Genomic DNA, 15,069 nt, shown 5'->3' with positions numbered 1-15,069 from the left:
GATCGTTTCATGACATATACGTATACGTATATCAAAGCATCACATTGTACACCTTAAATATATGGAGTGTTTGTCAATCAAACTTCAATATAGCTGGGGGAAAAAAGAGTGTCTGTGGAAGGCAGCTTAGAAAGGTTTGGCCTCCCTTGACAGGAATGTGCCTTTGTTCCCAGGACGATTACATGGAAGCCTTGGCTAGGCTCCACCTCACCGTGACAAGGGCCTACAAAGTGAACACCGACATCAACTTTGAGGTGTTTATTCATAAAGTGGATGGTCTGTCAGATGACCACAAAATTGAAACCCAAAGAGATATTCACCAGAGGGCAAATGATGACCTTGCAGATGCTGGATTAGAAAAAATTCACCTCAGGTGAGAACAGAAATTTCTCAGCAATCACATTAATTGACAGAAGTTAGCAGGTGTGGAGTCCAAAGTCACAATGAATGATTTGGCATGGGCAGTAATTCACCTGTTTACCCTATATTGTGTTATTCACATTAGGACAGTATTTGGGAAAAGCAAACTTTGCATGTGTTAATTCTAATTTTTGGTGATTTTTTTTTTTTTGGTTTTTGTTTAAATGTTTGTTTATTTTTGGGAGAAAGAGCTTGTGTGTGCATGTGCTCACATGCAGAGGAGGGGCAAAGACAGAGGGAGAGAGAGAATCTGAAGCAGGCTCTATGCTATCAACACAGAGCCCAAGGTGGGGATCAAACCCACAAACTGTGAGATCATGACCTAAGTCAAAATCAAGAGTCAGAGGCTTAACCAACTGGGCCACTTATGTGCCCCTTTGTTTTGTTTTTGTTTTTAAAGTTTATTTATTTATTTGTTCATTCATGTATGTATTTATTTTAATTTATTTTTGAAAGAGAGAGAGCGAGCAAGCATGAGCAGGGGAGGGGCAGAGAGAGAGGGAGACACAGAATCTGAAGTAGGCTCCAGGCTCCGAGCTCTCAGCACAGAGCCCGGCGCGGGGCTCAAACCAGCGAACTATGAGATCATGACCTGAGCCGAAGTCGGACACTTAACTGACTGAGCCATCCTGGCGTCCCCCCCCCCACCAAAAAAAAAAACTTGTTTTTGTTTTTGTTTTTTTTTAATTTTTTTTTTTCAACGTTTATTTACTTTTGGGACAGAGAGAGACAGAGCATGAACGGGGGAGGGGCAGAGAGAGAGAGGGAGACACAGAATTGGAAACAGGCTCCAGGCTCTGAGCCATCAGTCCAGAGCCCGATGCGGGGCTCGAACTCACGGACCGCGAGATCGTGACCTGGCTGAAGTCGGACGCTTAACCGACTGCGCCACCCAGGCGCCCCTGTTTTTGTTTTTTAAGCAAATAGTCAAACCTAATGTTTTTCCCACATGTGAAAAACACTAGATAAAACTCAAGAACATAATCCAGGAAGTTAATCAATGCTGAAGTTTACAGTTTGTGATGAATATGATAGTATCTATATGCACAAGTAAAAGAGAACTCTGAAAACACTTCAAATAGAAGTACAGAGGAAAATCATTTCTCTATTAGTTGTTTTTTAAGATTTTATTTTTAAGTAATTTCTATACCCAATGTGGGGCTCAAACTTAAAACCCCGAGATCAAGAGTCACATCCTCCGCCACCTGGCCAGTCAGGCGCCCCTGTATTAATTTTTTATGGGGAAGTATATGCATCATTCAATTTGCAAATTGGAAAATGAAAAAATTAGATGCTTCAATACCCATAATGTAGCTGTTACTAACCTAACAGGTGTTTGTAAAGATGATCTGGTGTGGAATCTTGGAGAACTAAGAAAGCTCATACAGGCACATACCACTGCATTTTTAAGCTTTCCAGTCCAGCCAGTCAGTAGAAAAATGGGTATAATTCTTGCTTTTTGGGAGTTGGGGAGGAATGCCTTGTTAAGACATGTTCACTTTTTTACCGAGTTCATATTGAATTCTACAGGGGGCTAGAATGTGTGTGTACGGACTTAGATACAGAGGGCTGGGTACTGGTGTCATGACATGGCCTTAGCCATCTATTCCCTAGTCAAAAGGAAAACGTGATGAAATATTTCTCTTTCAGCTTCTATTTGACAAGCATATATGATCACTCAATATTTGAAGCTTTTAGCAAAGTGGTTCAGAAACTGATTCCACAGCTCCCCACCCTGGAGAATTTGCTAAACATCTTTATCTCAGTAAGTACATAATTATCATCCTTGTAGAATCATTTGCAGAATTTTAGACTAACATTGCAAACAGTCTTATTTTTGAAGTGAAAACAGTCTTATTTTTGCTTGCTCTCACAACATTGCAAGGTCACTGAAATATTACTTTGGAAGATTACTACTAAATAACTGTTTCATAGTCTTTAAAATTTAACTCCCCAAACGATTCCTGTACTTCACTGATACAGTGTTTATTCAAGTTGTAGGCAGTCATTCAGTGTTGATAGAGCCCTACCAGATGTAAGGAACATTAAGGGTGGTTTTGGTGATGGTGTGCCTGGGTGGCTCAGCGGGTTAAGCTTCCGACTTTGGCTCAGGTCTTGATCTCCCGGTTCGTAAGTTCGAGCCCCACATCAGGCTCTCCAGATCCCCTGTCCCTTCTCTCTGTGCCCCCTCCCCTGTGCACACTCTCTCTCACAAAAATAAATAAACATTAGAAAGAAAAGATATATTGTTTTAAATATTTGTGTATGTTTAACACTGTGGATGATGTGCTGAATGAATGAGTCCTATAAACCGGCAGCTCTAGGCAAGCTCTTCTGTTCAGTTGAGTCAGATGTGACGGCTGTATGCATATTTACTCTGTCACTGTATAGTGGTGAGTTTGTTTAGCTTTTTAAAATTTATTTAAAATACAGTCAGTAAAATTAGTGTTTTTACTTGCCTTTTCCTAACTGCAGGTACATCTCTAAGAGCCAGGAAACACTGCCCAGTTTGTTTACCTAAAGTAAATAATTTATGAAAAATAAGAATTTTCCATTTCATATGCAAATCCATTATAAAGGTTTATGTGAGGTTTTAAAATTTTTTATTAAAAATTTTTTTGTTTTCTTTTGATGTTTTTATTTATTTTTGAGACCGAGAAAGCACAGGCTGGGGAGGGCCAAAGAAAGAGGGGGACAGGAACTGAAGCAGGCTCTGCACCGACAGCAGAGAGCCCGATGTGGGGCTCAAATGCTTGAGCCGTGAAATCATGACTGGAGCCAAAGTCAGACACTTAGCCTGCTGAGCCACCCAGGTGCCCCTATGTGAAGTTTAAATTGTAATAAAAAAGAACAAAATTTTAGCAAATTAATCTTTGCTCATTTATATTTTACACTGAGGATGGCATATAATTTTTTTATGTAACAATGACATGTTCTGAAATCAGCTGTACCTTTAAGATAGCATCTTCTTTTTGTTTCAGAATTCTGGAATTGAAAAGGCATTTCTCTTTGATGTGGTCAGTAAAATTTATATTGCAACTGATAGTACCCCAGTGGATATGCAAACCTATGAACTCTGCTGTGATATGATCGATGTGGTTATTGACATCTCTTGTATTTATGGGTAAGTAAAATATTCTTTCTTTTTATTATCCTTTTTTTCAATAAAAAAATTTTTTTTAATGTTTATTTATTTTTGAGAGAGAGAGAGAGAGAGAGAGAGAGAGAGACAGAGCGTGAGTAGGGAGGGTCAGAGGGAGAGGAAGGCACAGAATCCGAAGCAGGCTCCAGGCTCTGAGCTGTCAGCATAGAGCCCGACGCAGGGCTGGAACGCACGAACTGCGAGATCGTGACCTGAGCCGAAGTCAGACGCTTAACTGACTGAGCCATGTAGGCACCCCATTATTTTCCTTTTTTTAAAAATGTTTATTTTTATTTTTGAGAGAGAGATGGGGGAGGGGCAGAGAGCGATGGAGACAGAGGGTCTGAAGTGGGCTCTGTGCTGACAGTAGAGAGCCCAATGCAGGGCTGGAACTCATGAACTTGTGAGATTATGACCTGAGCTGAAGTTGGATGCTTAACTGCCTGAGCCACCCAGGTGCCCCTGGGTAGGAAAAATATTCCTAAAGGCTATGATCAAGCCATACTTAAGATTAGAAAAAGAAACCTTTCACAACCTTTGTAACATTTGCATTTACTTATTTGATTTTAATACTTTTGTTTTAAATAACTGAGATCTATAAATATACCATTTAGCATGCAATAATAAAAAAAATTATTGAGTAAATGCCTGGTATTCTGCTAATAAACATATTACGTTATATCATTAATTCCCTGCTATTCCATGGGAATAGGGAAATGGGAATTACTATCCCCATTTCACAGATGGGGAAACTGAGGTTCAGAGTGGTTAAGTTTCTAACCCCTGCTCACACTGTCAATAAAAGATAGGACTAGAATTTGAACTTAAGTCTAACTGATTCCTGGTTCTTCTACTGATCTGTCATCATATCATAATGTCATATACACTTGGGAGAGACTAAGATCCTAGAACTCTGAATACGTATCTCTTATTAACAACACTTCTATTACGTTCTTCATTATAGGAAATAACTTCTGGATTCTCTGTAACACACTTTGTCTTCTTTTATGAGCAGCAGAGAATTATAAAACCAAGCAAACAATATTACCTGTTTATTATTATGGTCTTAGATTCTTAGAAAACAGAACTTGCTGTACATTTAGAATAATATAAAGTAAACCAGGAGTGGGGAAAACTGATTGTGGTACCAGACATAGAAACATTTCTACATGACTTTATATTTCCTGAATGGGTGTTATATACAGTGAATGGATATGAATTAGTTTGTCTGTCTTAAGATATCAAGTTGTTGCCGTTGATTTATATTGGATCTTACATGCTTATCCAATCATTGATGAGGTAAAGCTCGTGTTCATCTTCCTTTTTACTCACCATTTGTCACCTGCCTCACACAGCCTCCTTCAGCCTTTGTGAGGGTCTCAGTCTTCCCATTTTTCTTTTCCACTATCTGAAAATCCTTTGCCCCCTCAGTTCACATTCTCTCTGTTATACACACATGCATGCACGGTCCCTTCCATTCTGAAATAGGGAAAGTGATACTTACAAGACTGTAGTGAGGATGAAGTATCATTAGGCTTTACCTGGTAGACCCTGGATAAAGGTAGCTTCCATTATTATTATTATTGTTGTTATTGTTATTATTATAATACATTGCCATCTGGCTTTAGAAACAGACCTTATTTCCCAAGTTTATTGCCTTTTTAGTATTATTATTAAACACTGCCATCTGGCTTCAGAAATAGACCTTGTTGCCCAAGATTACTGCTCTACAGCATTCTATTGTTTTTCAGCTACAAGTGGATGACCTTGAAATAGTCATGGAAACTGAATATACCCTGATTACAGTCTAGATTGCTGTGGTAATCAAATACAATAAACACAATTAATCTGGCACATATTTAATGATATGCATAATCATTATTGTGCCATATGGTAATTGGGTGTAAGTGGTAAGCTGTTCATGTAAATGATGTTAATCAGAGTTCCTTTCACCCAGCTAAAACAAACACGAGGCAGGCAGAATCGGGAGGAGTCAGATTGTTTTTCTGAGGTGGAGTGCAGTGTTACTGAGAACCTGGGTCACAAATCGGGCGTGGGCTCTGGAGTTTCCTTGGTGCTTGTTGGAGCCACAAGGAGCCAGCCCGGTTAACTGGCAGCAGCCAAGGAAGCGGACTGCCAGTTCCCAGCTGCTCCTTGGAGACCAGCAGGGCCAGAGGCAGGTGACCTGGTGCCTCACTTAGTCTGCTCAGGAATCTGCTGAGCTTCTGTTCACCAAATATACACGCACGCACACACACACCCACACACACGCACACAGGCATGCACACTTTACAATATGTTACATCGTCCTGTGTTTTCATTGCTTTGTGGCTAGAAACTTGAGTGGTAGAAAATAGATAGCTGTTGGGGCGCCTGGGTGGCTCAGTCGGTTAAGCGGCCGACTTCGGCTCAGGTCGTGATCTCGCGGTTTGTGAGTTCGAGCCCCGCATCGGGCTCTGTGCTGACAGCTCAGAGCCTGGAGCCTGTTTCAGATTCTGTGTCTCCCTCTCTCTGACCCTCCCCCGTTCATGCTCTGTCTCTCTCTGTCTCAAAAATAAATAAACGTTAAAAAAAAAAAAAAAAAAGAAAATAGATAGATGTTGCAGTTGTAATGCTTCACCAATTTTTACTTGTTATTTTTTGGATCTTTTTTGTTTTTCCAATTTGTTTAATGTTTTTTTTTTTCTGATTATGAATGTAATCCATGCTCATTGTAGAAAATATGTAAAGCATAAGGAATAAAATTAAAATAAAATTAAAATAACCTCATCATCTAGAGACAGTCACTATTAACATTTTCATAGATTTTATTCTTATTTCTCTGTGTAATTTTTAGGATGATGTAGTCACTTTGTATATGTTATTATATATATATCCTGCTTTGTTCATTTAACATTATCACCTAAGAATTTTCTTGTGTTACTAAGTGCTGTTGGCAAACAGCGCCTGGTGTCTGTTTACTATTATATTTACTTGGAAGTTTTAAATGCAGTTTTCTTCACTGGGTGAAAAAAGTCCAGTGTGTCAGTTTATTGTTCTCAGAACATTCCTTATTAGTAAGGGAAATACAGTATAGAAACACAGCAGCTAAAAATGGTACAAAGGAAGTTAAGAATTCTGATAAAGCGTTTTGAACATCAGAGGTCCAACACTTCTTAAAGATTTTTCTTTCACGTTTTGGTAGATTACAGTGAGTTGAATCCTTTTTTTAAAAAAAACTACCTTCCACAATTTACTTTTAAGTAGCCATGCATATATGTGCCGGTTTAAAATACTCTCAAAACTAAAAGCTTGCATTTCCTTTGAAATACTCTACAATTCATGCTTCTCATTTAATCTGGTTTGGCATGCTACTTCCTTGTGATATTTATGAGATTAAAAGCATTAACTCTGAAATTACATTAGTTTGAGTCCTGGCTCCACCCCCATCGTCAGCTTTGACCAAATTATCCTATTTCCTCTCAATACCTGGCTTAGAGGATTCTTAGGCCAGACAATAGATAATTCCTGGTAAAAGCTAAGAATGGTGCCTGTCACATAGTAAAAGCTGGCTCTTATAATGCAAAGGGATTGGTTTAGCACCAGCTGAGTTATTATGTTGAATTAATAAGGTCTAGCACAATTCTAGTTAATCATTTCTGGTAAATTATTCATTAATTTGGGAAGCAAAAATACATACATGCATGCATACACACACAGTTGCAGAAAAGGTGCAGGGAAGTGCTCTTTTGCCTCTGAGGAAAGAAATCATAACTCTGATTACATTAGTGTCTTCAGAGGGTCCAGTTTTGATCATTCAAGGCGATACTAGTAATAAAAGTTAACACAATAGTTAACATTCATTGTGCATTTTACATGTTTTCAGCACTGTGCTCAGTGCTGTGTATCTGTTATTTCATCGCGTTGGGAAACTTTGAGGTAATTTCTGTTAGGATACAGATAAGAAAATTGAGGCTCAAAGAAGCTACTCACATTGCCCCAGTTCCCATAGTAAGTGGACTAGGATTCAAACCCAAGTCATCTGTGTCTGCAGGCCACACTTTCTTAAATAGACCAGTATACTTATTTAACGTTTTATTTTGAAAAAATTTCAACCCTACAGAAGATGTGCAAAGATAGTCCAGTGAACTCCTACGTACCCTTCACTGGGATTCACCAATTTTTACCAATTTCCCATATTTTCTCTTTCTTTTTCTAATACAGTTGTTGATTTGTTTTTGCTAAACCATTTGAAAGTGAATTGCAGACATCATGATTCTTTGATCCTACATAATTGGGTGTTTATCTCTCCAAAAAACAGACATTCTTTTATAAGACCACAGTTTATCAAATTAAGCATATTTAGCATGGCCACATTAATGCATTATCTAATATATTGTCCGTATTCAAATCTTAACCAGTGGTTCCAAATCTGTCTTTTATAGCAATTCTTTCCCCTGATTCAGGCTCTAAGCCAGTCCTTGGCTGTTGTGTCTCCCTAGGCTTCTGTAATTTGGAACAGTCATTCAGCCCTTCTTGGTCTTTCATCAGACCATGCTTTTGACAGCCTGGTTGTTCTGTCAAAAGAAAACAAGAAGCCCCGTGGGCTATGGAGGCGAGAAGAGCTAACCTTCATCCCTCACCTGTGTACCTCAGGTGGCTGAAGAGTTGCCCACCTTCCCCAACAGCCACTCATTGTGTCAGCAGGAAGGGACTGTCATACACCGTGTACATTCTTGTGATTGTGTGTTTCTGAGACTTTTGCTGTAAGGCACTGTAGTTGTAAACAACTTTTCGTTACGATTATCATTCTGTGTGTTAAAGCTGGTCTCTGTTGCTGGGTTATAGTTTGTAGTTTTTCTCAATAGTCAAATATGTTCTGGTTTCTGTCCCTATTCAGCCTCAAAGAAGATGGAGCAGTAACCCCCTATGACAAGGAATCAACAGCCATTATAAAGCTGAATAATACAACAGTTCTTTATTTAAAGGAGGTGACAAAGTTCCTGGCTCTTGTTTGCTTTGTCAGAGAGGAAAGCTTTGAAAGAAAAGGTAATTTTGTGTGTGTGATTTAAATGAAATATTTCACTTCGGACTCCTATTACTTCTGCTCGTTGAATGTGGGCCGTTAGCAGCATGCCTGTGGAAGCTTCCAGGCTTTAGTCGCCAGGCCCCCTTGGCTCCTACCCAGCTCAGTCAGTCTTTTGGGATCTGTGAGCCAGCCTGCCCTCTAGTGACGCAGCTGCCAGAGGAGGAGGTGGCACCAGACCATCCTCCCAGGAGCTTTTGCTTTTCTGGGAGTGAAGCTGGCTGAAGCCTTGTTGCCAGACTGTAAAGTCCCTTCCCAGGGAGGGCCCCAGTGGCCTCCCTCTTGGTCCACTCTACTGCATGGTGTTAGGGACCATGTGACCCCTTGAGATCCCTGTGTAAAGGAGGGGATTTGTACAACATTAAAGTTAGATAGTATTTAACTTCTGTTCAGCCTTTGTACATTATTAAAAAAAAAATTTTTTTTTTAAATGTCTATTTACTTTTAAGAGAGAGAGACAGAGTGAGAGCTAGGGAAGGAGCAGAGAGAGAGGGAGACACAGAATCTGAAGCAGGCTCCAGGCTCTGAGCTGTCAGCACAGAGCTTCACATGGGGCTTGAACCTGTAAACCACAAGATCAGGACCTGAGCCGAAGTCGGACACTTAACCAATTAAGCCACTCAGGTACCCCAGCCTCTGCACATTCTTTAAAGAGTCCTCAAAACACAGGGCTGGCATCATGATTCTGAAAAGGGAAGACATGAATATGCTCAATAGAGTCACCAATAAGTAAAAGAAAAACAAATAATATATGAGTAAATGATAAATATGACATAATGTAAATATATACAAATACATATTATATGTGAATGTAAATGAGTAAATAAATAAAAATAAAATAAAACCAAAGCAACTAAACTCACAGAGATACTTATTCCCCCCACTACTGTTTAAACTGGGAAATACCAGCTTACTGACACACTACGGATTTTTGCTAGCAACTAGGGCATGATTTACCAATTTTTTTAGGGTAAAAAAATTCCCAACAGAGTGCCAATAGTAACATTTACTAAAATGCCTTTTTTTTTCTTTATAAACAACACATGTTCATTATAAAAATACTTTGAAACTTTGGGAAAATATAAAGAACAAAATAAAACCATTCAATTTCACCATCTAGAGCTAAATCCCCATGTTAAATTTCTGAGATTTTCTTTCTCCCCACCTCCCTCCCTCATCCCTTCTTTCCTTTTGACAAAAGTGGGGCTATATTGTTTATATAGTTTTATATCGTATTGTTTTTACTCATTTATATCATGAAAATTTTCCTAATTCATTAAGCATAAAAACACAATTTAGATTTTTATTCTTTTTTTTTTTAACGTTTATTTATTTTTGAGACAGAGAGAGACAGAGAATGAATGAGGGAGGGTCAGAGAGAGGGAGACACAGAATCTGAAACAGGCTCTAGGCTCTGAGCTCTGAGCTGTCAGCACAGAGCCTGATGCGGGGCTCGAACTCACGGAAGAGCCTGATGCGGGGCTCGAACTCACGGACCGCGAGATCATGACCTGAGCCAAAGTCGGACACTTAACCGACTGAGCCATCCAGGTGCCCCTATTGTTTCTTTTTTAGGGGCGCCTGGGTGGCGCAGTCGGTTAAGCGTCCGACTTCAGCCAGGTCACGATCTCGCGGTCCGTGAGTTCGAGCCCCGCGTCGGGCTCTGGGCTGATGGCTCAGAACCTGGAGCCTGTTTCCGATTCTGTGTCTCCCTCTCTCTCTCTGCCCCTCCCCCGTTCATGCTCTGTCTCTCTCTGTCCCAAAAATAAATAAAAACGTTGAAAAAAAATTAAAAAAAAAATATTTATTTGTTTAAGTAATCTCTACACTCAGCGTGGGGCTTGAACTCATGACCCTGAGATCAAGATTCCCATGCCCTTCCCACTGAAACAGCAAGGTGCCCCTTATTGTCTCTTTTTATTACAAAATAGATTCAGTTAGAAAACTTAGAAGTAACAAATAAGCAAAAAAGAAATAATTATTGATAAGCTTCTCAGAGATCACTATCAACATTTTCTTTATAACGTTTCAGACATTTTCATCTATAGCTATGTCTCTATCTATATGGAATGGTATGATAAATACTACTTCATAACCTTTACTGAATTTATTACAGACCTCTAATTCACTAAATCTTTTTTTTTGTCACATCATTTTAATGATTATGTTAGCTTCTTTTATCGTTCAAAATTTGTATTGTTTCTAGAGTTTAATGTTGTAAGTAATCTCCGATGACCTTTTTTGCACTAAATATTTGTGTACATCTTGGCTATCAGGAAAAACTTCAGCAAATGGAATTAGGTCAAAGGGTAGGGTAGACAAGTTTTGGTGACTTTTTTTTTTTTTTTTAATGTTTTATTTATTTTTGAGAGAGGGAGAGACAGAGTGTGAGCAGGGAAGGGGCAGAGAGAGAGGGAGACAGACCTCCAAACAGGCTTCAGGTCCTGAGCTGTCAGCACAAAGCCTGACGCGGGGCTTGAACTCATGAACCGTGAGATCATGACCTGAGCCAGAGTTGGACACTTAACTGACTGAGCCACCCAGGCGCCCTGTGTTTTGGTGGCTTCTGATACATATTGCCAAAATGTCCTTCTGAAAGATTTTATGGGCTTACACTATTAAGAGAATATAAGTGTATCCATTTTGCTATATTCCTATTAATATTGGGTATTAGCATTAAAAAATTTGATTATTGGGGTGCCTGCATGGCTCAGTCAGTTGAGTGTCTGACACTTGGTTTTGGCTTAGGTCATGATCCCAGGGTCGTGGGATTGAGTCCCATGTCAGGCTCTGCGCTGGCACGGATCCTGCTTGAGATTCTTTCTCTCTCTCTCTCTCTCTCTCTCTCTCTCTCTCTCTCTCTCTCTCGGGCCCTTTCCCCCTACTCATGCTCTTTCTCTATTAAAAAAACCTCTTTTTGATTATTAAAAACTTAGTATCATTTCAAGTTACATTTCCTTGCTTCTTGGTGAAGTTGTAGGTTTTTCCTGTATTTACTGACTGTTATCAACCAAATTGCCTTTTGGGTCCTTGGCTTTCAAAACTTTTAATGAAGTAGTGTTAATCTTTTATTCCTTATTTTCATCTTGCTAAAAGTGAGAGCAGGTTATATAATAGATTCATGGAATTTTGAACATGGACAGGACCATACCTTGTTTCGTTCTCTCAGTTATAGATGATTCTACCCAGATCCAGGAACTAGGAGTGACTTTCTCTCAAAGTTATACTACCAGTGTATGGCAAGTCAGAGCTAAGATTCCTGGGCTTGTCCCTACATAGAATCAGTTCTGTTTAATTTATTTATTTTAAGAGAGAGAGAGAGAGAGAGAAGGGGAAGGGGCAGAGAGTGAGAGAGAGAATCTCAAGCAGACCCTGTACTGTCAGACTGTCAGCGGGGAGCTGATGACACAGGGCTTGGACCCATGATCCGTGAAATCATGACCTGAGCTGAAGGCAAGAGTTGGGTGCTTAACCAACTGAGTCCCCAGGCGCCTCTGTGCGTATTGTGTTTTAAACCATTATACATATATTTCCTTGGTTAAAGATATTTTCAGAATTTATATTTGGTGATTAATACTTCATGTTGATTTTGGAAGCTAAATAAAAGAAAAGTAATGCAAATAGTACAACTAGAGCCCCAAAACAATCTAGGCTAGCGGCAGGTCCTAAAATTTAGGGTACATTAGTGTCAACCTGGAGAGCTTGTTTATTTTGAACTGATTTTAGACTTAACAGAAAAGTTGCAAAAATAGTACATGGTTTACACATATTCCTCATCCAATTTTCCAAATGTTAACATCTTACATACTATATAGTACAGTATGAAAAGTAGGAGGGGCACCCGGGTGGCTCAGTCATTTGGGCATCCAACTTCAGCTCAGGTCATGATCTCATGGTTTGTGAGTTCGAGCCCTGCATCGGGCTCTGTGCTGACAGTTCAGAGCCTGGAGCCTGCTTCAGATGCTGTGTCTCCCTCTCTCTCTCTGCCCCTCCCCCATCCACTCTCTGTCTCTCTCACTCTCAAAAATAAACATTTAAAAAAATTTTTTTAAAGAAAAGTAGGAAATTACCATTGGTATAATACTATTAATGAAACTGTAGACCTTATTCAGATTGCACCATTTTTCCAAAAATGCCCTTTTTCTGTTTTAGGATCCCAAATTGATTTACTGGTTATTCTTCCAAGTCTCCTCCAATCTGTGACAGTTCTTCATCTTTCATGACCTTGACACTTCTGAAGAGTACCGATCAATTATTTTGTAGAATGTTCCTCAAATTGGATTTGTCTATTGTTTCCACACAGTTGGAACAAGATTATGCACTTAGGCAAGAATGTGTCCTTCTCAGTGTATCATATCAAGTGGTTCATGATGTTGATAAGTCTTATTACTGGTGATGCTGACCTTGATTTAGTTAAGGCAATGTCTGCCAGGTTTTTCCACTGGAAAGTTCCTGTCTTTCCCTTTGTAGTTAATAAATACTTTAAAACTATGTAAATTTTGTTCCTCCTCACACTTTTGCCCATTAATTTTAACATCCATGTATGGTTATGGAAGTAAATTTAAGCAGGAATTTATCATGTGGATCTTTTTTTTTCCTTTTAATGTTTATGTATTTATTTCAAGAGAGAACACGAGCAGGGGAGGGGCAGAGAGGGAGGAAGAGAGAGAATCCATGCTGAGCTCAGAATCGATATTGAGATCATGACCTAAGCCTAAATCAGGAGTTGACATTCAACCGACTAAGCTGCCCAGGTGCCTTGTGAATTTCTACTTTTAAAACTTCAAATGCAGCAAGGTACTGTTAACATTTTAAATTGCAAAGATGAATTAAGATAAGATTTTTCAGGAACTATCAATAGAATATTTCTTTTTTGTTTGTTTAAAATGTTTATTTATTTATTTTGAGAGAGAGTGCAAGTGGGGAGGAACAGAGAGAGAGAGGGAGAGAGAATCCCAAGCAGGCTCCACCCTGTCTGCACAGAGCCTGACTCAGGGCTCAATCTCATAAACTGTGAGATAATGACCTGAGCCAAGATCAAGAGTTGGATGCTTAACCGACTGAATAGAATATTTCTGGCACCCCGATAGAATATTTCTGCAAGTTGCATTCTCACTGAGCCAGTTTTTTTTTAGCTAAGCTTTCTTCCATAAGTTGGTTCCATATACAGTAAAACCTTGGATTGCAAGTAACTCGTTCTACAAGTGTTCTGCAAGACGAGCAAACATTTCTAGTAATTTTTAACTTGATAAACAAGCTATGTCTTGCAATATAAGTAGTATGTGATGCCGAACCCCAGATGATCACAACTGAGGCAGTAGTTCTTGAATTTCTTTCGATATACAGGTGCTTTGAATTACAAGCATGCCTGTGGAATGAATTATGCTCACAAGCCAAGGTTTTACTGTATAGGCAAAGAATTTTGAGGTTGTTCTCACATCTTGTATCCAAATTCCCACTAAATAAAATCATTTATTTGCTCCTTGTTTATTTTCTTTTATATATGAAATTTATTTTTTTTATTCTTCACACCCAGTGTGGGGCTTGAATTCATGACCCTGAGATCGAGAGTCGGATACTCTACTGATTGAACGAGCCAGGTGCCCCTATTTTCTTTTAATTACATACTTTATATGAAAAATGGTCCCAAAAACCAAACTGAGGAAGTGGGGAAATGAGTTGGGAAGGTAGAAAAGCCCCCTACAGTGGTGTCAATGAGCAGTTTTATGCTCACTCCCAATAGGAGAATCACTGAGAATCTGTGTGGAACAAATTCAGATCACCCCAGTTGAGTATGGAAGACTGAAACATTTATCCACCTTCCCCCAGGCCCCTCTGTTTGAGGAGTACCCTTAAAACATTCATTCCCATATCTCTGGTACCTGTCTGTGTGCGGTTGAGGAAGTTCTGTGGTACTAAAGAAAGCCTCAGGCAGAAAAGAGCTACTTTTTTCTTTTTTAAGATTTTTTAAGTAATCTCTACACCCAACATGGGTTTCATACTCACAACCGAGATCAGGAGTCGCATGCTCTACCGACTGAGCCAGCCAGGCACCCCTGGACTTATTTATTTATTATTACTTATCCCTTTATTCTGGTAATTGTCTTGAGGGAGATCACTTGGAGGTTTTATTGCACTGTGGTCACTAACGCTGCAGAAGCACCAGAGGGCGCCTCTGAGAGGGTTTTCAGCTCCTGGGAGCTGAGATGGTGTTTGCTCCAGCGCACTACGACTGTTTGGAAGAATTTCACTCCTTGGCTGGAATCCCAATTCTTTTATTTTGGGTTTGGGCTTTGGAAGTATCACCTGAGTGGATGGAAATAACCACTGGGCTAGTTATTTCAATACAGTTAAAGATAGTGAATAGAACCAACTGCCTTATCCTAATTGGTATAAACATAATGTTGCTCTCAACACTTTTACACATTAGTGATGATGAAGA

The 15,069-nt window shown here is 39.4% G+C and overlaps 1 protein-coding gene across 1 annotated transcript in view; it reads left to right on the top strand.

Moving 5' to 3' along the window:
- RRAGD (Ras related GTP binding D) overlaps positions 1-15,069 on the top strand; it is a 41,271-nt gene that overhangs the window by 22,314 nt on the left and 3,888 nt on the right. The window contains exons 3-6 of the mRNA XM_025925676.2: positions 174-373; positions 2,071-2,185; positions 3,402-3,544; positions 8,442-8,590. Of these exons, the coding sequence (XP_025781461.2) occupies positions 174-373; positions 2,071-2,185; positions 3,402-3,544; positions 8,442-8,590 (607 nt within the window). The remainder of the gene's footprint in view (positions 1-173; positions 374-2,070; positions 2,186-3,401; positions 3,545-8,441; positions 8,591-15,069) is intronic.

The sequence above is a fragment of the Puma concolor genome, chromosome B2, assembly GCF_028749965.1.
Source record: "Puma concolor isolate L17-30 chromosome B2, mPumCon1.1.hap2, whole genome shotgun sequence".
NCBI classification, from domain to species: Eukaryota; Metazoa; Chordata; class Mammalia; order Carnivora; family Felidae; genus Puma; species Puma concolor.
Note: the sequence above shows the minus strand (reverse complement) of the source record. Positions and strands in the feature narration are given on the sequence as shown.